General features: G+C 41.8%; 1 protein-coding gene across 2 annotated transcripts in view; it reads right to left on the reverse strand.

Moving 5' to 3' along the window:
• Positions 1–20322, reverse strand: part of inpp4b (inositol polyphosphate-4-phosphatase type II B) — a 257684-nt gene extending 237362 nt beyond the window's left edge. For both annotated transcript variants that reach the window (XM_041784758.1, XM_041784757.1), the window contains exons 1-2: positions 20219–20322; positions 2255–2299 (exon numbers count right to left, since the gene is read on the reverse strand). In XM_041784758.1, the coding sequence (XP_041640692.1) occupies positions 2255–2299; positions 20219–20303 (130 nt within the window). In that variant the 5' untranslated portion in view covers positions 20304–20322. The remainder of the gene's footprint in view (positions 1–2254; positions 2300–20218) is intronic.
• Between the last annotated feature and the right edge of the window lie 2338 nt (positions 20323–22660).

Here is a 22660-nt window from a genome sequence, read left to right on the forward strand (position 1 = left end):
TAATAAATAAACACAAAGCCAGATTCTATTTTCAAAAGGAGTTCTGATTCCAGACTTTCTTCCATTTACCAAAATTTAAACTAAAATATTCACAGAACTTGTAATAATAATAAGAAAAATAATAATAAGGGGGGTCAGTTAACTGATGAAAGGTTCAACAGAAGACCCATACATTTGGCACAAACTTGAAGAAAGCACTTCAAGAGAAGCATGACTTTAATAAAATTTTCTACAGTGCCATTTTTTTTTAACTAAAGTACAAAACCTTGGCCTGCTGTGGGACAAGAATGTAAGCCATCATATACCAAACGTTAAAAATCCAAAGCAAGTATTACAACGGCCCCACTTGATTTTTTTCTACAGAACAAATATTTGTGGATTTAAATCTAATATGTTCTGGTAAATCAAAGTTGTGCACTCTTACAAATGTGTACAGGTTTTAAAAACAATTTCTCTTTCACTGAGCTCTACATAATCTTACTGCTATAACCAGTGGTGTGTCCTTCTGTCTGTCTTGATTTGCACACCACATCGTTCTTCCAATTGTCCTTGAAACCTCTCAGAAGACTTCTTTGGAGTACAGGTTCAAAACTGGTGCCATAAAAAATTAAACCTGCATCACTTCAGTTTGCCTTGTATGGAAGACAGAAACTACACCAGGCTCATGAGTCTGGTTTTCTTTATAACTGAGAAAAGAAGTGACAGAGCTGGAGAACAACTGGACTTAGTTGAAACACGTCCAAAAGGAAAGATACATGAAACACCTGGATGTGATCGAACACCTGCTCCATGAACCCTGATTAAAGTACGCTCCCTTTAAAGCACTTCTCCATGCTCATTTTAAATGAGATAACACGGGAGCTGTGTCACATGTTCATGTAAGAAATCATTGTTTATTTCCTGTAATTTGTAGGTTGTACTTGTCCGTACTGGGTAAACATGTTTGAATATGTGTCTGTCTCTGTGCAGCCAAACGGTGAGATGCTTTGTTCAAACTCCATAATAAAGTGCACACTCTAAGTTTATGTAAAGAAGTCACAGCTTTAGTTCTCCCCTAGAGGGGCTCTGAACAGGCCAGTCAACTTCTTCTACACCAAACTCATTAAACCATGTCTTTATAGTCTTTGCTTTGTGCACTGCAGTACAGTCATGTTGGAATAGCTTTGCTTTGTGACAGAGTTTCTGCTGTTCCTAAACGCTTCACCTTTGTAATGATATCACATACAGTCGATCGTGGAATATCCCTCAAGGATTAAATTTTATGAACTGTCTTGTTGTAGATATGGCATCTATCACAGTATCACGCATGAAGTCAATGAGCTCCCAACCCATTTTGTATCACAGATGTCTGCAAAAGGAGACTGCATGGCTAGGTGGTAAGGGTCTGACTGAATCACCTGAAATCAATAATTAACAGGTGTGACCATATACTTTTGTCCATATAGTGCACGTATTCACATAGAAATGAACCAGCAGAAATTGGAAACACATTTTTAATGAATACTGACAGACTACCAGGCACATTTTATGCCTTATCCATTTACTTTACAATAACATGTTGAAGTAGACTTTCCTCTCTGATATTTGGAGCGGTTGGCTACATCCCATCTCCCATTATCAACAAGCTGCTGCTGCTCAATAGCACTGACATAAAAGACACTGCTCCTGTATCTGTATTCAGTCATTTTCCAATTTATTGTGAACCTAACGGTGGATGACCTTTCTTGCCGTCTCCTCAAAGATAGAGACAGCTCCAATCTATGAGGCTGTCAGTCTGGTTCTTTAAAGACTAAAATGCTATCAGAGTTTGAATTTTTGCTAAAGAAAACTTGACCTGTGCCATGACGAATTGTCTGAGAATATAATTCTAACATCTCAGCTGGATAGATGAGAATAAGGCAACCTCTATAAAAAACTTTAAAAGGAGCCTCTCTCCTTCTAATGCTTGTTTTTGTGTCTTTTTGTGTTGTCCCCTCTAACTACATTTAGCAGATTTGGCATTGATTTTTACTGACTTCTGTTCTAGTGTATCTGTCAGCAGGTTTGTCATTGGGTGTCGAGAGCTGTTACTTTTAGGTTTATCGAAGCTGAAGGACCTGACAGAACAGGAAAGAATGATTTCATACTGCTAAAAGTGTGGAACCATGCTAGGAGGTCCCTATGTCTTTTATCTGTTGTGCTCGGTAGGATGGAGTTGTGGGATATGTTTACTTCCTGCACTTCTGTTGAGTCATAGTGTGAATAAAGGACTTACCGAGGCTGAACTCCACCTGAGGCAGCTTGGGCGAGAGCATCGCACCTAAGAGACAGAGACAGGAGGGAAGAAATAGACAGGGTTAAAATAAAAGATATAAAAGCATAGAGAGTGGGGGGTGAAAACAAGGAAGAGGAACGCTTAAGAGCAATGAAGGAGGAAAGATTCAGTGACAATGAATCAGAGCTTTGGCTTTCATGCATTCACTTACAAAGTGTGAGGCTTTGACCTAACCTTTACAGTGCTAGATTTATACAAAGTAATGTCAATTCAATAGAAATATGTAATGTAAAGTAAGTGATATAAATATTCACCCTCTCTTCAAGTCTGTATTTAGTAGATGCACTGTTGGCTGCAATCACAGCACTCAGTCTGTGTGGATAGATCTCAAACATGCTTGCACATCTGGACACTGTAGTTTTATTCGAAACTTCTTTGCAAAACTGCTCAAGCTCAGGTTGCATAGGGATCAGACGTGAACAGCTCTTTCCAAGTACAGCCACAAATCCTCTTTTGGATTGAGGTCTGACTTTGACTCAGCCACTCCAGAACATAAAACTTGTTGTCTTTAAACCATTTCTGTGTAGCTTTCGCTGTGTGATTCGGGTCATTGTTTTGCAGGGCAACAAATCTTTCTCCAAGGATGTAATTCTCTTGCAGACTGAATACAAGTGTCCTCCAGGACACTCCCATATTTTGCCCAATTAATTTTACCTGGCTGCTGAACAGCATCCTCACAGCATGATGCTGCCAGCACTGTGCTTTGTCTGTGGTGATATGCAGTGTTTGATGCCCCACACATAGAGTCGTGTCTGATGACCATGGGGTCTTCCACATGCCTTCTGGTGAACTGTAGTTTAGATCAATGAGTTTTCTTCAACAGTGGCTTTCTCTTTGCCATTGTCCCATAAGCTTTGACTGGTGAAGCACCTGGGCAACAGTTGTTGTATGCAGAGTCTCTCCCATCTCAGATGCTGAAGCTTGTAACTCCTCACGGGTGTCTTGGTGGCCTCTCTCACTCATCTCCTTCTTACACAGTCACTCAGTTTGTGGGGACGGCCTGATCTAGGCAGATTTACACATGTACCATATTCCTTCCATTTCTCGCTGATGGATTTAACAGAACTCCTGGATTTTTTGTATCCATCTCCTGACTTATACTTATCAATAACTGTTCCTCTGAGTTGCAGTGTTCTTTTGTCTACATGGGGTAATGGTAGCCAGGAATACTGAATAACCAGTGACTGGACCTTCCAGACACAAGTGTCTTTATACCACAGTCAAATGAGATACATTCACTGCACTCATATGATCCACATTCCATTATTTGTGAGACTAGCACCAGTTGGCTGGACCTCTGTTGACTTTAAAGGGGGTGAATATTTGCATAATCACATATCTTTACACATTTTTTTTAATCTAATTGACATTACTTTGTACAAATCAGTTTTCACTTTGACATTAAAGAGTTTTTCTTGTACTTTTGTCAAAAAAGCCAAATTATATTGACCATGATTGATTTGAAAATCGATAAAAGGGTAAAATATTCAAAGGGCTGATACTTTTTGAGCTTGTATTCGTGTAACTTGTTGGACATTTACTGTGAGCAACTGGAACAAATGGTCCAGTAAAGCCACATATTTATTGAGAAAGCTGTTTGTCTTTAAACATCCCTTCTGGTATTTTTGTGTCAAAATGTCAAATAAAATGTGGAAAAATGGGCAAAGCACAAGCAGGCAGATGGGAATAGCACAGGAGTGATTTGATGCATTTGTAGGAAGTTAGAGTGAATATGAATGACCATTACTGGAAGGTCACACAGACTACAGTGAAATTAGTTAAATTTTTGTAAGTGTTGAAGTGTGGGTACTGAAACTTCATGAAGGGACTAGGAACGTTGAACATGCCGGCCCTTCCTAACTCATCTTTGTGTTCATTCCACATCACACAAACACACTGCAGTCTTTCAAAGTCAACTCACTATCCTTGCGGCCTTCTGCCAACATGACGAGTAGCTGCTAACTTTTTGTATCATCTATCACCAAAGCTTTCAGTCATTTATCACTTTCTCAGTCTGACACACAACCAGTCAAACAGATAAAACACCTGCACAATGCTACAAGGCTCAAAAACCACTGAATGGTATTTTCCTCTTCCTGGGGTTCTTGGACACAATTGGCCCCTCTAAGGCTCATCAACCCCACTAATGGGCCTTGGACAGTCGATGCTTACTGATGTATGGGAGCCAGCGGATATTAGGTAATAGTCATTTTCTATAATGAGGATCCTCTATGAAGTTAAAAAAATGAACTAGTGTTTTATGATTACATCAGTCCCCACACTTTGTTGGCAGCTTTTATGTCTATTCAGGTCTGTTTATTTGTAGAGCTTTCATCACAAATGTCTGTTTTCAAAGACGTTATAAGAAGAGGCCTGCTTGGATCTGGCCAAACAATAATCATACAACAAATGATACAATATAAAGGTAACTGACAGCGCCAGACAAGATTGTAAATGCCGCCTGTCCTGAAAATCACTTCCTCAGTAAATATTCTGAAACACCAGCAAAACAACCAAGAGCAAAGCAGGCATCAGTGACAACAGAAGCAGAATGAAGGAGGAGCTGGGGTCGAGGAGGGTTGCAAGAGCAGCTTGCAGAGAGAGCGGAAGGCAAGTGCAGTTTAAATAAGGCAGCATGAGCGCATTTAGCCAGTAGTATACTTAGAGCACATCAGCTGGGCGTCAGCTGATGAGGGCTTGGCATGCCAGATGGATTTGTTTCACACATCCAGCTGGAAAACCACTCATAGACTGCGATTGGGAAAGGGCAAAGCCTTTGAAAAAAGAAAACTCAGTGGGTGATTGGATGAACGTTCTGTCCGTCACATATTTACAGGCCAATCAGAGCAACATAACACGTGACGTAACCGCTACCAAGCTGCGCCCGTACCGAAGGAGTAAACTCCATTGAGAACTGCATTAACGCGAACCATCTTTATGTCGTTTTTGAAAAGAAAACAACTCAATGCTGTTCTTTGTTCTTCTTTTAATGAAGAAATGTCAAGTTCTGATAAAACTGGTGCTTTAGCAGCATCCACGCTAATCTCTTCCGCCATAATTGCACCAGCCTCTTGTTGCTGCTTGCTTACGTCATGACTCTGCCGCACCCAAAGTACTAACCTTCGACACTGATTGGTCCTGTCACTTTCTCACCGGGCCAAAACAGTTTGGATGGGAGCTTTGCAAGATGGATTCGCCAGTGAGAAACACGGAAACGGGTGTATCCATCTGCTTTGCAAGGTTAGGCTAGCGTGAGATCGGCTGATCTCAATTATGGCAGCACTTGACTCCGTGGCCTGCCTGAACTAGTGCTATATGCTCATTTTTACACTCATGGGGCTGTTCAGGTCAACTAAATGTAACCCTGAACGTTTTAAGAAGTGTTTCCTGACATTTAAGTAACACAATAATGAATCTATTAACTACATAAAGAAATGAGTTGCTCTGTCCACCTTTTCTCTATATATATATTTTTGCATTTGGACAGTGATGATCTGATACGGTTTGATGCACATTTGTTTGCTGTCAGGACACTGTGTAAGACCATAAAACAATGAAGTGCTGTCATTGAGCAAGGAAACTTTCTAGTTCTTTCTTTAAAACACCATAGATTTATTGTAGGTGTCGGAATTTTTTTTGTTTCTTTCATGCTGAGATAAATGTAGAATTGATCAAAATCAATGATTTGGAATGCAATATACAGCATAAATCAGTACATCTTCTCTTACACTTAGTGAATTCAGAGAGCTTACTCTAAAGATAAGACATATTTGAGGTTCCTTATGATGCAATGCTCCAGCAACTCTCCTTTGTAAGTTAAATAGAAAACATGAATTTCAATGTTAAACATTTATATTTGATTTCTTGTTAAAATGGTAAAAACTGGTACATGACTCATTCTCTCACCAAATGCTGACAACAGAGGCGCCCCATGGGAGAGAATTGTCTGGAGACTTGAGAGAATTATTTCATTCAACAGAAAAGAAAGGGAATACAAGAGGATTAGCTAATTATTATGAGGTCAGAACAAATAGAAAAGGGGATGAAGGAAATTCAAAGGAATAAACTTTAAAAAGGATTTTAAAAAAAAAAAACATCCATGTCTGCACTGTAAGCTTTCACCTACAGATGAAAGAGGTTTGCTGAGAAAGTGCTGGAACATTTGCAAAAGTCAGAGCTGGCCTTCCAAACTTGGGAAGCTTTTTCATCTCAAATGGTAAGAAGCAGCCTAGAAAGAAATGCTAGGTTAGTGTTTGAGCAGGTAGCCACTGCTGAAGTGATAGCACAGCAAAGATTCTTTGGCTGTTGTCGAGGCCACCTATTGACAAAAGAGAAAGCTTTTGGGAATCTATACTCTGGTCTTACAAGCCTACAGTAAATCTTGTTGGATCTGACAGCATCCAAAATCTGTGTTTACCCATGAGAGAGAGAAGTGCAGTAAGAAGTAGAAGGTCCACAGTGCAGTAAGATAAAGTTTTTCTATGGTGATGTTTGAAAGGTACAGCAAAGGAGAATTCGACTTCTTGGCTGGCGTTGTGAATTCTACAATGTACATCTTAAAAGACAAGGCTGAGCTTGGATTCCTTGCCTTGTGTTGTACGCCACTTTTTCTGCATGATGACCCTAAATGTTCCACCAATGCCAACGTTTCATAACAAAAAAAGTGAAAGTGAAAGTGCTGCAGTTTGTAGGTAACCAGGGGGAATAGAAACAAAGCAAGCTAAGGAGCTCTCCAACTGTGTTCAAACAGGTCATCCTCCACTAGTGGAACAGGATTGATGATATGTTATTTCTGGAATGTAATGCCATAAAGGACAGGAAGTTGTTTCACAGACTTGATGCCATAGAGGAGAGGAACTTCTTAAAGTAAAGGATGTGGGTACTAAGTGACAATAGCTGACATACTTGTTGGGCAGATTCAAAAGTGCACCATTTTGGTCAGCCTACATTGATCAAGTCAACTAATCAGCAGCTATTTGCAACATTACTTTCTACAGTGTTGTCTGCATAGTCGTAATACATTGCAGCCTGTATATGAAAAGACATGTTGTACCCATTCATTCTAAGAAACTGAGGCCAGAAACAGAGAGCTGGATGGTTTTAATAAAAAAGTTTAGTTTAAATTCCATTAGCACTATTCTGATGTTAAAAAAGGTCAAATTTCATTATCCAAGAAGCCCCCCACCCCAGCTCATGTCAAAAATAATCTAAGCCACTTACCCCCAAGGTCTGACGCGGAATAACATTATACTCCAAACTGATATTAGTTCTACTTTTTCGCATTGATAATGTGCAGCATAATAAGCCTCAACACACTTTTTCTACTAAGAGACTATCCATTAAGTGTGTCATCTAGATTTAATTACAACAAACACTGAGCAACAGAGCCTGTGCAGCCCCCCATGAATGCTCAGACCTTTGGTTGAGAGCCAATGGCCAATTCAGTAAGAGATTCAACAAAGGAACTTATTAAGTATTGCAATGGTCTAACATAGATTTAACATGAAGATATATGGCAACCAGACCAATCACTGTCATATGAGCAGGAGAGGTGGTATCGGGGATGTGGTTTAGTTGAAGTGGCTGTAAGCCTGTAAACAATGGCAACCAGTGAAGAGATCAGGGATTTCCATTAGCCAGTACTAGTCTTTGGCCAGTTTCACTGACGGATGTCAGGCAGACATGAAGATTAATGGCTAAAATGTCTGGCTTAAAAATGTGCCAATTACCAACTAAGTAAATGGTGAATAAATACATGTTGTATATTGTTTTACCTAGCAGATATGTTGAAAGAACCCTTTGACATAAACTCAAAGTAATACTGTATTTAAATTCTCAAGTATTTTTACAACCTACTTTCTGTTCAGTGCTGGGACTGTGTATGTACGTAACACAGCACATGGCTAATTTACATGAATATTTATGCGATCAGCGTGGATGACGACAAACAAAACTTTGCTCTGGGGATGTTTACAGCTTCTGGTGCTAGGGAGGGAAATCATTGCTGTGGAAGGATTTTGAAATAGTCATTTCTGCAGGTAATTAAGAAGCCAAAACAAAGGGAACAGCAGATATTTGATCGGCACAAACACAGATACAGCCGCTGAGACGAGGATGGGCCTGAGTGGGGGAATTTGACGAGTGGGTAAATCTATATTATCGATTCTCAGATGAAGTGGAACAGTATTTAACACATAATCATGTCATGCAAAAAAAGCATGGATCTTTGAGACTGATGGTGAGAGCATCATCTCACTTCACCCAAAGGTGACTGTGCATGCATGGGGTGTCCTGGCTAATCAGCAGCAGCAGTGAGTGTAATGTCATCTGGGAGAAGAACCATTGATGAGAGATGGACAGTACTAAACTATCCACTGTAGAAGCTTTTGTCCATCTTTGGGACGATTCCAACAAAATCACGATGGTTGGATTTACTGTTTTGAGGTTACAGTTGAGATCATCAGTTTGTGAGGCCCACTACAGGACAACTGGTGGTAGGACTGGATATTTATTTGATGTGCAGATTTCAAATGTGGTGTCAAGTTAATGGATACAGGTTAGTTATTTGTTTGGACAATTCGTTGGCGTTTTCAGGGGAGTTATGGTGGCAGCTAGGGGGCTATCAGGCTAACTTAGAGCTAACAGTGCTAATATGAAGTTAAGTGCTGTTGTTGTTTATGTGTTAAATGTATGCATTTATTGTGCAATTGACTACATGTGTGTAAGGTAAAGCTCAGAATTTTCATTATGTTTGTTAAATCAACTTTCATACAGACAAATCATAGTTGTTTCCAAGGTCTGGTAATGTGCAATACGTGTAAACAAACTGGCTGCAATAACAGGGCAACAATTACTCTGAGTTACTGTCACAAATCCCTATCTAAAGCAAATGTCAGGTTGTTGTTCCAAGAGGCCAAAACTCTAAAGGACTGCCAGCCATTATGGCTGGAGACAAAAAAGTCAAGCAGAAACTCTATTTCAGAGACTTTTACACAAAAGTCTGCCTTTTTTAACCAATACTGATGGCATTTGAATTGATAACTCAGACATGGTAAACCAAGATTGTCCTGCTGCAAGACCATATTGTATGTGAAATTTTTAAAGCTACAGTTCAAACCAGTGGTCATCAACAGACGGATCAGGACCCAAGATAAAACAGTGGCAAGAAATCTGTGATTTATAGAAGGTAGCCCTAAGTGAACATACATCAATATATTTTATTTAACTCTGTTTTCTAGAGTGCAAATGTCACTGTTTCATTCTTAATAACAGAAGGTAACAGTAGTGCAGTTTGTAGATAACGGGGGGGGGGGGGCTCTAATAGTCCCAGATGAGAAGCACTCCCACTGTACTCTAGCAGGTCGTCCTCCACTAGTGGAGCAGGATCAGCAGGACATTATTTCAGGGATGTAATGCCATGGAGAGCTGTGCATCTCTTCGAAGCAAAGGAGGAGGTACTTTGGGACACTGATGATGAGAGTTTTAAACATCTAGTATGGTGAAGTGACAACCTCAAGAACAGATAGAAGAAATAAAGAAATTTGGATTATGTTGTTGAGATCTTAACCGGTTTGTCTCATTTCATCAGAAAAACAAAGCATTGTAACACATTCTCCCAACAGAAGACACTCAAAATTTGCATGATATCAAGCAAAAATGGAGCAAAAGCAATACCCCTTTCCTCCCAGGGCTTTGTTCAATCACATGTAGCTCCATCTAAGGTCTAAACTTTTTCCTTAAACGCATTTGTATAGTTGATATTGTTCTATAATTTGGGTTGTGATTTCTCATTCAGGAGGTGGTGAAGGGTCCTGAGGCTAGACCAGTTGCTTAAACATGTTCTTTTATTCTCCTACATGCACTTCTACAAAGCTCATCCAATTTCATGCAAAATATTCAATTATGCATTGCTGCCACTGAATAACAAACATATTAAATTACAGAAATGATTACCATTACCAAGTCCCCTTTGAGAGTCATTTGGCTGATGGGGTGAAAAAAAAAAAATACAACTTGATTAAAAAAATCATCAGACTTAAAATTATAAATCTTAAGTAGGAAAACTTGTAAATCTTAAAATAAATCTTATTTTAATGATGTTGCCTCAAGTTTCATCCCTTTACTTGCTATGACTGGCCAGACTGGAATAAACAGGCTTATGTAAACTTAGAGCAATATGGGATTATGCATACCAGTGGTGTATCTTTCTAATTAATGAAGAGCACAGATTACTGTAGCATGCCAGCAAGTTAACACTCCCTCACACAAACAGGCCAATTATGAATGTAAATATATTTTCCATGTCGCTACCTGGTTTACACACTTCTCTCATCATCCTCCTGTTCCTCAGGGGCCGTGTCTCCTTGTGTTGTCACCACTGAGGCTTCATCGAAAGTGTTGATGAAACTTTAATAAGCCTGGATGACATGTTGCGTGGCGGCAGCAGAGAGCCCTTCAGCTAGGTGGGCTGAGACAGAGCCAGCTGCTGGGTTTTTGTCTCTGGTGCCATCACAAGGGAGTGTCAATTCAACAGGCCATCTCCATCTGTGCAAGACACCAGCTAATCTAAAGTATCAGAAAGAAGAGGAAAGTTTGTCCATGGAGACAAAAATGAGTGCTGAAGTCTAGAGCTGGAAGTACTGGTTATGAGACTTTCATATGTACAGTATAGTGAGGCAACTATCAAGTATACTTGCAAGTGAAGCAGGCAGAGCATAAGCATCAAACTCATTGGAACTTTAAAGCATTTAATTTTCAGGTTATAAGTATTTATATCAGACAATGCATATCAGATGCCTTGGATTTTAAGACAGGCAGAAAAGATTATAATGTATTTTTGAGAGCCATTATTGGCTACAGGAAATGGTCCAAAATCATCTTTGCCTTTTTCAATTTTAGTCCAAGACCTGAATTGGTTTATCAGCCAAAACTGTCCTGTTCTGATACTACTGCCAGAAAAATTGTTAACTATTAACTCAGATTGTAGAAAAATTGCTGTCATTTTTTGTAAATTGTTTTTCCCAGATGATGCATGATAGAGGTCTTTCTTTGATTTGGTGATTTGACAGTCACATCTCAGAGAGCCCATTACCAGTCCTACCCGCCTTGCCATTAAATTCACTACATGTAAATTCTGCCACCAGTCAAATAATAATAAAACAACGATGATTAGAAATGCAGTGATTTACTACACCCTCCATGGTTGCCTACTCTTCTTTTCAATTGAGGAGTTTCTTTTCCTGAAAAACTCAAAAGGGTGAAAAAAGAATCATTTCCATTCCATTGATGAAGTTCACATACTGAGGGAGAAAAGCTGCTAAAAGTGGCCTTTCTGCTTAACGTTGAAAGCAATCCCAAGATGATTTGCCAGTAACTTGGAATGTTCAGGTGGCCAAATTTTACCAGCTATGTGAAATTCATCCATGAAACAAAAACATAAGGAACCGCATCACAGCCCAAACAGCATTGCCACCTTCAACAGGCCTAGGCTTAGCAAGAGGGTTGGGGAAGCAGGGCCAGGGTGAGGTGCCCTGACAGGAGCAAGCACTCACCCCCACTGGACTCTGCCTACCCCTTCTACCCACTCTAGCACAACCCATACTTACAACTATTAATGTTACAATGTTACAATCATTTAGCTGATGATTTTGTCCAAAGCAAAGGACCTTGCCAAATGGCCCACACTGGAGACTGAACCAAGGTTAGAACCCCTGGTCTCCTTTATCAAAGTCAGAGATATAAACCACTCAGCCATCTAGCCTCGAATCACCCATTATTGATCTCCTGCTAGCATTTTTCCTCTTGATCCAAATCCACTGACTGGCCTGAACAGCATCATCCGGCATCTCCTTAACTGTCTTTCACGAATTCTGTTCCTGCACTCCCAGCTGTCTTACGAAACTCCTGACCCCCAATTCTACTGGACAAACCCTAACTTTCCATTCTCTCTGTTCAGCGTCTGCTCCTAAATCTGCATATCTATGCGTTTTCCTTTCATAAGCTTCCTCCACAGAAAGCTTTATAAAATAAACTACACACTAACTTACAGACCATGCTATGTCGGGCCTCAAACTAGTGCTTACGATAGTTTGGCACAAGTTTCCCTCCTAAATCTACCTGCATCTCCCAGTCCTTACCCCCCTTTAGCTGGCCTGATTGGTGCCTAGCTAAAAAAAAAAACACCTCCTTTAACTTTCTCTCCCTCCTGAACAAACTGAACCGTCATCTCTCTCTGATTACATCCTGCATTCACCTGTCGCCTTCTGCAGCTAAACTTTTCAAAACCCTGTTATGCCACCATGTATGTCTACCCTGTGACAAACTGATCTTACTCCCTGTCAAATGTGCCTCAAAGTGGCTATCCCTGAGCACAAGGGACATGATAGGCAACCCAGCATTTAAGGTACTCCATACTCCGTAGTTCCCTCCAACTCAGCTTCCTCTTCTGGACACCTTCCCAGTTCATCCACTGTCCCTGCTCAGCCTGAGCCCCAGCCTTACTACTTCCTAATGTCTACGTACCTGCTCTACTGCTAACCTCCTTCTGTCTTAAGGACCTGCTTTGTTCCACGCCATTTGCCTGAGCCAAGTCTCCAAGGTCAATTGCCTACAATCTCAGCGTGCCTCAGTCTCTCCTGTACTGCCTGTCCTGGGTTCTATTTCCTCCCTCTAGTTGGATTTGTAACCACGTTACTAATCACTCTAACAACAACTCTGTTCTAACCTTTGTGCACTTGAACTCTTCTGCACATGAGTACTAATCGGCCACAATTCCTCCATGGTGGCAGTATGGTTCAGCTTGATGTGTACAAAACTGTTTTGGATTTCTGTAATAGCTACATGACATTTAACAGTGCTTCAGTGAGTTTTGAAATTGTTGTTTTTATGTTTGCATGGATTCAGCACCCACAGTTATTTATATAAGGGACAAATTATGCGTACACAACCTGAGGGCAGAACACCTGTTCTGTGACGCTGTGACAACGTTCTTGTTTTGCTGAATGCCATTAACCCTTTAATTAGGATCAGGCTGACCAACTAAAGTACACAAAGTCCAATTAAAACAATTACCCATTACAGAGATGAGGTCAGCACCACTGTAGTCCATCTCAATCACAGCCCCGTTAGCATACAAAGCTAGCAGGTGATCCCGCTGCAAGTGTGCAGATAAAAGTGGAACAGGTGTGATATTTAAAATCGATATCCACTGGCATTATGAATATGGTAATAAGCTCAGCAAGGCGGCAGGCAGGCACATGCAGATGTAACTCCCAGAGGGGCCTGAAGCAAATGAGGTGTGCCCGCCTGCTATACTGCAGTTTCATCTGGCTCTAGAAATAACAGCACAGCCCCACTCTACCTCCAATCTATCACCCTACTTTCTGCGGGAGGTATCAGTGGGGGAAAAGGCACGCTGAGGGGAGAGGAAAGGCTAATTTATTAGGATGTGAGCAGAGCAGGTGATTTGTCCAGAATGACAAAGTTAATAAATGTACAGGGGCTTAAATTTGTCCGTCTTGGAGATGATCATTTAACCCTCTCTCCCTGAGTGAGAAAGCTAACTAGCTGCTCTGGAAAGGGGAAATGGAGGCAGGAAATGAGGGGGGCACACACATTGGGTTGTTTCTTATTCCTGACTCCACAGAAAAATAATTGTAGAAAAGCTTCAAAATGCACTCTGGTCCAAACGGTACGCTACCACCTGAATACAGAAAATCAAGCAATTTCCAAACCCCTCAACAGCATATTCCTAATCACTTCTTATCCTCTTCATGAATAGATATTACATGTAAGGGCATGTGCCTGAAAACAGAAGCTGTGCGCATTTTGAATATTATTTACTCTGGATTTTTGAAATGATATTAATAAGTCATTTATCTGCTGCCTCACCATGGGATTTGAAATTTGAGGATATTATAATCACAAACACAACCACCAACTCTACTTATCCTCACTGTGAGTTCACAAACACACACTAATTGCACTTTTTTTGACATCATCTTTTGTTCCATCTCCATATCCTTCGTTCTCCTCTGTGCCGCAGTTTAAATTGCCTCAACAACACCTGCACATCCTTTCTGATGATTCAGTCATCAGGCAGACTAACATCACCCCCCTAACTCGATTGATGTTTGCACAAACAGGCATCCTATTAGGACGAGTGGTGCTGAATGGGAGAGTGAGTTATCATCACATTACTGCCCTGGGAGATTGAGAGGGGACAGATGGTTTTGTTGCCAGCGTTTAATGAAGTGTTGTGAATTAGTTGGGGTGCACTGAGAGGGTCTTGACTCTTGCGTCGATGGAAGATGGAGTGTCGGGGTTAACAGGGGCACAGGGAGGGGAGACAGATAAGTGTAGTTCTTTTTGGTGCAATGGAAACTGTCAATCATGTTTCAGCTTTCATTAAAACCTGTCATACCCACATGAATACCTTTAAAAAACGCTTTTGATTCAAGCAACAAAGGCAAAACTTTAAAGTAACAAAACACTACTGGACTGTTATTTAGAGTGAAAAACACTGAGTGGAAAAAGTTCTATTTTACCAAAGAGTTCAACTGGGAAACTAAACCAAACACTGGTTCAACTGGACAATAAATTCTATGGAATGTAACTTTGAATCTTTGAAATTCTAACCAACTTCTGTAATACAAAATCTTTGCAATGTTTCTGTATGAAAACCAAAAACACCAAGTTTGTAATGTTTTTTTTTGGTGGATGAAAAAACTGTTCCTTGTCTCAGCTGTGAGCTGAAAAAACACCCCCACAGCATGATGCTGCCGTCCACATGTTTCACTGTTGGGATGGAATTGGTCAGGTGATGAAGAACGCCTGGTTTCCTCAAGACATGGCGTTTTGAACTGAAGCCAAACAGTTCAGAGTTGGTCTTATCAGATCAGAGAATCTTGTTTCTCTCAGTCTGAGAGTCCTTCAGGTGCTTTTTTTCAAACTCCAAGCTGGCTTTCCAGTGTTTTGCTCTGAGGGGAGACTGCTGTCCAGCCACTATGCCATAAAGCCCAGATCGCTGGAGGGCTCCAGTGATTGTCCTTCTGGAACTTTGTCCCATCTCCACATAGAATTTCTGGAGTTCAGTCAGAATGACCATCAGGTTCTTGGTCACCTGTCTTATCCAGGCCCTTCTCTCCCAATTGCCCAATTTGGCAATCCAAGAGTCCTGATTGTGCCAAACTTCCTCCAATTGAGAATTATGGAGGCCACTGGGCTCTTGGAAATCTTCAGTGTGGCAGAATTTTTTTGTAGCCTTCCCCAGATCTGTGCCTTGCAACAATCCAGTTTCTGAGCTCTGAAAGCAGTTTTTTCTGGCCTCATGGCTTGGTTTTTCCTTTCATATGCATTGTCAGCTGTCAGGCCATCTATAAAGAGGTGTGTCCTGACAAATCATGTCAAATCAGTTCAATTTAGCAAAGATGAACTCCACTCAAGGAGTGGAAACATCTCAGCAAAGATCAAGAGAAATGGGATAAACCTGAGCTAAATGTGTTGCAAAGGGTCTGAATACTTATGGGAATGTGATATTTTAGGGGAAAAAATGTATTCAAATGACTGTAACATCAGGCTGCATCGTAACAAAATTTTAAAAAGTGAAAGTGAAGGTCCACTATCTAGTATATAGCTAGGCCCTTAATTTAAGATAAAAATACAAAAACAGTTTTCAATACTTGGTTAAAAATCCTTTGCAGTTAAAGACCACCAAAAGTCCAAAGCCCAGGGACACCTCCAGATTGTGCCTATCCCCTCTGGAGAGGCTTTGCCTGACTTCTACTGCAGCCACTTTCAGTGGCTTCTTGATGTTTTGTCTTTCTGCATTCAGTGACTGAAAAGTGTGCTGTGTTGGGTTGAGATCAGGTGATTGACTTTGCCATTAAAGATATCCCATTACATTGCCTTCAGAAACTCTTGGCTTTTGTTTGCATTATGTTTTAGATAATTATCCATCTGTACTGAAAAGGGCTGCCCCCTGGTTGAAGGATCTGGTTGAAGGTCAGTAGAGTATAGCCCTATTCAGATGAATGAGGAATGTATTACTGCTTTGAATCTGCTCCGAAGTCATTGAGAGTCTTTTTGATTTTCATCCATGTTGCCAAATCTCCTGAGACATCAAGGTCAACAGATCAGTAGTTCCCCACCTTTATCCTTCCCAAATAATGTCAAAGAAAAGCACAGCCTCTCCAGGACATAAATGACAGACAGTACATTGTGGCTCAAATCATTAACGCTCTTAACATTAAATTGCAAGTATGGCTGACAAAGTAGCAAAGAAGAGTGAGAAAAGATTTACTCTACCTTTGACAACCTGTTCAGACAGAGCCTCACATACCTCCTGAAGTCTTTGGCGTCCCCCTTGGGAGGTGGGACCCCTTGGTAAGGAGCACTACATGACTTCTCTGTGTCCATAAGTTGTGTCTTGATCATTTTTTTCCATTGTTTTAGCTATGTTTTAATGAATGCACTGACAGATATGCCGAGGACGTGTCTTTAAATGTAGATAGGACTTTACTAAAAAAAAAAATCCTTCTACAGGTTGACCGTTCATACTAAAGCCTGGTGCATACTTCTGCATCTAATCTATGTCATATATAGATGTGGACTACAAGGTTGCCTAGTGTGCATTAGTGTGTCTGAAATGTTGCTGTACTTAACCAAAAGGCTTGTAAGCAGTGTCATTTCTACTCTTTTTATATCCCCAGTGTCGGGTCAGGAGAAGTTGATTTTGCAAAGACAAAAGAAAGGAGACAACAGAGCCACTGAGTTGAGGAAATGCACCTGTGACATTTTCAAAGTCAACTACTAGAAACAATGAAGTGGTAGTTGTCTGCAGCCATTGATCTCATGCCAAAGTACACATGACATGCCTGTAGATGGTACCCAGAGACAGGCAGTCACTCAAGGTTACTCGACGGTCCAACACAGTTGTTTCAAAGCATAGTTACTGGAAAATAACTTACCTCGGCATAAAAGTAACAATCTGTTCTTTGGAATAGATTGCACTTCCACACAGTGCAGTTTCTGCGCAGCTGTGTTGCTCTTTCCATATTACTTATTACTAGCAATAGTGTGGTAGGTACTGAGCTCTCAGCCTGCAGTGAATGTTAGACTGCTTGTCAGTTGTCTTTCCTGAGGAGTCTTTTTCACTCAAACCAGAAGTCTATAAAGTTTATTTACTTAACAGCACACTCCATGTTTTCTTAAATGCAGGATTATAACCCAATGAGGGAGAAAAGCGGTTAAAGAATAGTCCGTGTTATGTATTCCAGCATATTCTGAGGAGTGAAGCTGCCCTCGCCATGTTCAGAGCTTAGCAAACCAACAGCATATGCTGCACCATAGATTCAACTCAGAAGTATAAATGGAAATTTATGCTGTTATTTCTGTTATATAACAGATATCAAGAAATCAATCAATAAACCAGTTGATACCAGTCTTTGTGTTGGGAAGGTGATACGATGATGCAAAAATAGAAAAGATTATCCTCCTTGTAAGTCTTTTTTGAAACTTTACAAACATCAGGCTGTGGGGTAACCCTTCAATTCCACATACTCTGTGGGCCTTTGTAAAACTGCTCCTTCCAACCTCCCACACACTTCCCCTCTGTTTGCACGCTCTCATGGAGGGTCTGCCGCACCAGTGTCATCCAGAACGTCAGCATGCAATGCAGTTTAACCCTCCATCAGCGCCATTGAAACATCAGAATAAGATTATGCAACATTTGAAAAACTACACATGGCTCCATTACGTAGTTGTTCTCCCATATTGTAGACTGGATTGAATGAGTGTGCCGGCAGTTATGTCCTATATTTTAGTGACATTTAATCATGCTGCATTAAGTTGCTGTTTCTATGATAGTGGGGGAGGGGTGGGGGGTGGGGGGGTTCTTCACAATGGATCATCAAGTTCTTTCAAAGAGACTGAGGCACTGGGTGGGGATTTCAGGTACAGCTTTGGAGTGGTTTTTATCTTACCTCACTAACAAAAGATTTTGCATAGCAGCTAACAATTACATGTTGTCATTTTTACCCCTTAGCTACGGTGTGCCCCAGGGGTCAGTTTTGATGCATTTGCGTGCATCTCGAGTGGAGCAGAGCTGAGCGGCACTTCTGGCTCTGCTAGAGACAGACGAGAGCACATGCTGTTGAATGGGGGACGCGGGACGGGGGACAATCTGCTCTGGAGTTTGCATCACCTGCAGATCACTGCACAGTCGTAGTAGGTTATAATACTTCAGAATATTTACACACAAAGACCTTTAAACTTCAACAGTCAGAGAGATCGTGCATTGGTCACCCTTCCTTCTTTGATTTGAATGAAATAATTTCCTCCTATGATGGGGAGATTGTAAAATGCTAATCAGTTCCACCTTAATAAGTACTAAGCAGCACCCTGTTTGGTCCTTCTGTCTCTGCTGTCAGGAAGGATGAGATAAACTGTTTCACCTTGCGACTAATAATGCAGCGCTGTCATCTCGTCTGTCGTGCCAAACATGGTAATTAAGTGCTTTGCTCTTCCCTTTTGTCTCCCAGGATGCCCAGGTGGAGGAAAACACAGATACCGTGTGCTGTTTGTCATGATGCTTACTCCCACACCTGTCAGATGTCATCTTCACAATGTGAACATGCTGTTTTATATTAGCGCTATCTACGGTTTATGATCAGGTCAGAGCTGCTGTAGAGTGTTTGTGCATGCATGCTGACATCTGTGCATGTGTGCATTCTTTTTTTGTGCCTCAGTGTGTGTAATTTTGCATGTAAGCTGCTCCAGCCTATGTGGTTCAAGGCAAAGGAGACATCATAAAATGAGCTCTCATTCCTCTTTGTACAGCTCCATTTGCTTATCCCCATAGGGATGATGATGGTGTTGAGCATGCATGCCGATACAAATGCTTAGCAGCACTGCGTGCACTGTCTGTCCCTTTTTCGAGCAAAGGTATTAAAGTTGGAGAGCGGGCTTTGTGGCAGCACTGCTACGGCTAATCTCTTTAGCATTCTCCTGTTGTGATGGGCACTGAGACATCCAGTTTGCCTCTGCCAGTGCTCATTAGTGACAACACATCCAGGCTGTGTGGAATATGACTGCAGTGGAACAGCAAGGCGCACAAACACGCATAGTGGCATGCACGCAGGGGCAGACCCACATTCACTGATTGCATGTTCAGTCGCTTGTGCAAAAGTAGGAGAATTTCTGCGTGTTTGTAGAACTTTTCTCTGCAGGGACATTAAATCACATTCAGTTCTGCATGAAACCAGGTGAGGCAGGCTTCTATGACATCACTGCTTACATGTTGAGGAAAAAAGGTGGATTTAACTGTGAGTATGACATTTAAACCTGCAAAGCAGCAGCTGCTACATTTTAAACCTTGCGCTCTAAAGTAGTTTTCAGGAAAAAACTTCAGTCAGCTCCAATAAATCTTCCAAAAATGAGTAGAAGTTCAAGTCCAAGGTAAAGCAGGCTTGTTTTTTAATGTTAAGTGCATGTTTTCTCTTAATAACTGCAGCAAAATGACCCTGAAGTGCAAATTGTCAAGATCAAACCGTGCTGATTTAGTTATGTGGTTATCAAGGTTTTTTAAATTGTCTCCCTCTCTCCAGTACCTCCACCCTTCTCTCTCTACCCTGTCTCTTTCTCTGAGACACCTACACTCACTTTGCATGTGTGTTTAAGAGAGAGGGAGTCACTGCAAACATTAAAAAGAGGGAAATTATGCAGAAAACTAGACATCATTAGGGCATGCTTTTATGAGGACAGCATCAGAGGGAATGAGTCCTAATAGCAGACAAGGTGTCACAGAGTTTAAGTGTATGAGGAAGGACAGAGGAGACAGCCAGAGGAGACAGATGAGCAGACAGACAGACAGGCAAACAGACAGATGACACAGCGCAGTCAGCTCACCGGCACCGGTCAGTCCTTCAGGGTTGGCACTCAGCTCCTTCATGTCAACCACGCAGTGTCCCAGTTGCTGGGTGCCGTCCTCCATCTGTCCGGCTTGTCCCTCTCTCTTGCCTCCACCACCTCTCCCACCTCCTCCACGAAACACTACAGTCCAGTCCAGTTCCGCGGCTCCACGCACGCAGCCTGCCAGGCAGAAAAGCTGTCACAAAGATAGTAATCCCCCGCTCGCCTCGCTTTTCCTTGCTGCCTCACAGTGCGCTCTCTGGCAGCATTAACGATGCCTTTTGGAAACTAATACAGGAGAGAGAGAGGGAGAGGGACCTGGAGGGAGGGAGAGGGAGAGGGATTGCAGGGAGGAGTGATGAGGGAGTGAGACTCGGAATAAAAGAGAAAGGGGGACAGAATTGATGTTATGTGCGATACACAGCTCAATCCATCAATCTTAGGGCTGTCAGTACGGGATGAGAGCGGACGGTGCAGCTCTGCAACACAGTCAGAGAGACACAACTCTGCTCCTCCTCTCCCTCCATCTCTCTTTCTTTTTCTCCTCTCGCTGCGCAGCCAATGCTGCATCCAGACACGGCAACAGGGGTCCCTCTGATTTCTGACATCCGTCTACCTATCTCCTCTTCCCAATCCAACACCTTTCTGCTTTTTCCTTCTCCAGAAGCAAAACAATTAGGAAGCATCTAACCAGCTTCCTCCATACGGTTAGGCTGGCATCATGCAGCTTGAGGTTTTGAAAGTTACATGCAGGAGGAGGAGGGGGAAAGCAGAAGGAGAATACACAGTGCAGTGATTTATTTTTTGTGCAGTGTGATGTAATTTCAGAGCAGAATAAAACAGCAGCTTCAGTGGATGGTTAAATCAACAGGTTAAATACAGAAATTAACACAAATGTTTGATGAATGATGCCTTTTTCAGCCAAAATGCATCCAAATCCCTCTGCACATCTGGGCTGCACATCTGCAAATCCTTCCAGAAAAGGAAACTAAAAAAATGGATTGTTTTATTCAGAAATTATTTATAATGATGAGGTACGCTTGCAGAGTAACGCAGCTGTCTTCCTCTGTTTTTATTTATTTGCTCCCCTCGCTACTTCTACCACACACACTGTGAAGGTTATTGTTAGTTATTTGGCCATCAAGGCCATGATGCTACAGAAAGGACCATATCTGAAATCAATGTTAATTTATACCCTGCTGAATGGAGAGGGTGTTGTGGTCTGAGCTTAGGCTCAATAATAAAGACACACACACAGCAGCAAGTCTCAGACTCCTAATGGAGGTACACCTACAGAATATGTTATGCAATACAAAGAAATAAATCATAATCCTAAAGGGGTAAAAACTAAAAATCAGATAATTATATACATAATTAGGAATAAACTCATCAAAAATAAGTCCTTGGGACTATTTTCATGCTACTTATTTATTGGTAATGGGTTTTTGTCTTGCACTGAGAGTTCCTTTGGGGAAAAAACACAGACTTAGTGAGTCCAAACCACCTCAACTGGCTCCATTTGAGTCGAAGGAGGAGCAGCTACTGAACTCATACTCAAAATCAAAGTTTTTTACCATTTCTGGCTTCTTACCTCCCAGTCCACATAGGTACCAGGTAGTACCTGCTGGTTGTGTGCCTATTAGTTGCAGATGTGGCTATTGTTTTGCTAGATTTCCCTGTGGAGCGATACCCGTGCTGTCTCCTTCTCAGTGGTGTGGCCCAGCTGGTGCCGTGGGTCTCTAGAGGTGTTGGAGCAGGCTGGGATCCTAGGCGGCTGATGTCCGGTGTCTTAGGTGATTTGACCCCGCCCTGGGAGCCTCACGGTGCAGCTACTAGAGGCTGCAGTCGCTTGGACTGCTTGAACCTGCGATCTCATTCTTTCGGTGATTACTCAAAGTTTAGGACCATAAGTGAGTGTTGGAAAGAAGACTGACCGGTAATTTGAGAGTTTTGCCTTCCAGCTCAGCTTCCTCTTCGCCATGATGGTACGATACAACGTCTGCAATTCTGCCGATGCTGCACCAATCCACTTGTTGATCTTGCAGTCCACTCTACCCTTACTTGTGAATGAGACCCCTCTTTCTCTATGGCCAAAGACACTCTCCCCACATGGAGGGAGCAATCCACCATTACCCAGCAGAGAACCATAGTCTCAGACTTGGAGGTGCTGACCCTCATCCAGACCACTTTGCACTCAGCTACTAACCGCCTCAGGGCGTGCTGGAGGTCCCTGGCTGAAGAAGCCAATGGAAGCACCCTCCTCCCCCTGGCTGCAGCCCGAGATCTTAATAACAAACAGAATCAGAGATAAGGGGCAGACCTGGTGGAGGTTATCACGCACAGGAAACGTTTTTCGACTTTGTGTTGAAGATGCAGACACAGCTCTCACTTTGGTTAGCCTTGCCACAGCGGCTCCAGGACCCATATTCCTGCAGTACC

Source organism: Cheilinus undulatus, linkage group 4, assembly GCF_018320785.1.
Source record: "Cheilinus undulatus linkage group 4, ASM1832078v1, whole genome shotgun sequence".
In the NCBI taxonomy this organism is placed as follows: domain Eukaryota; kingdom Metazoa; phylum Chordata; class Actinopteri; order Labriformes; family Labridae; genus Cheilinus; species Cheilinus undulatus.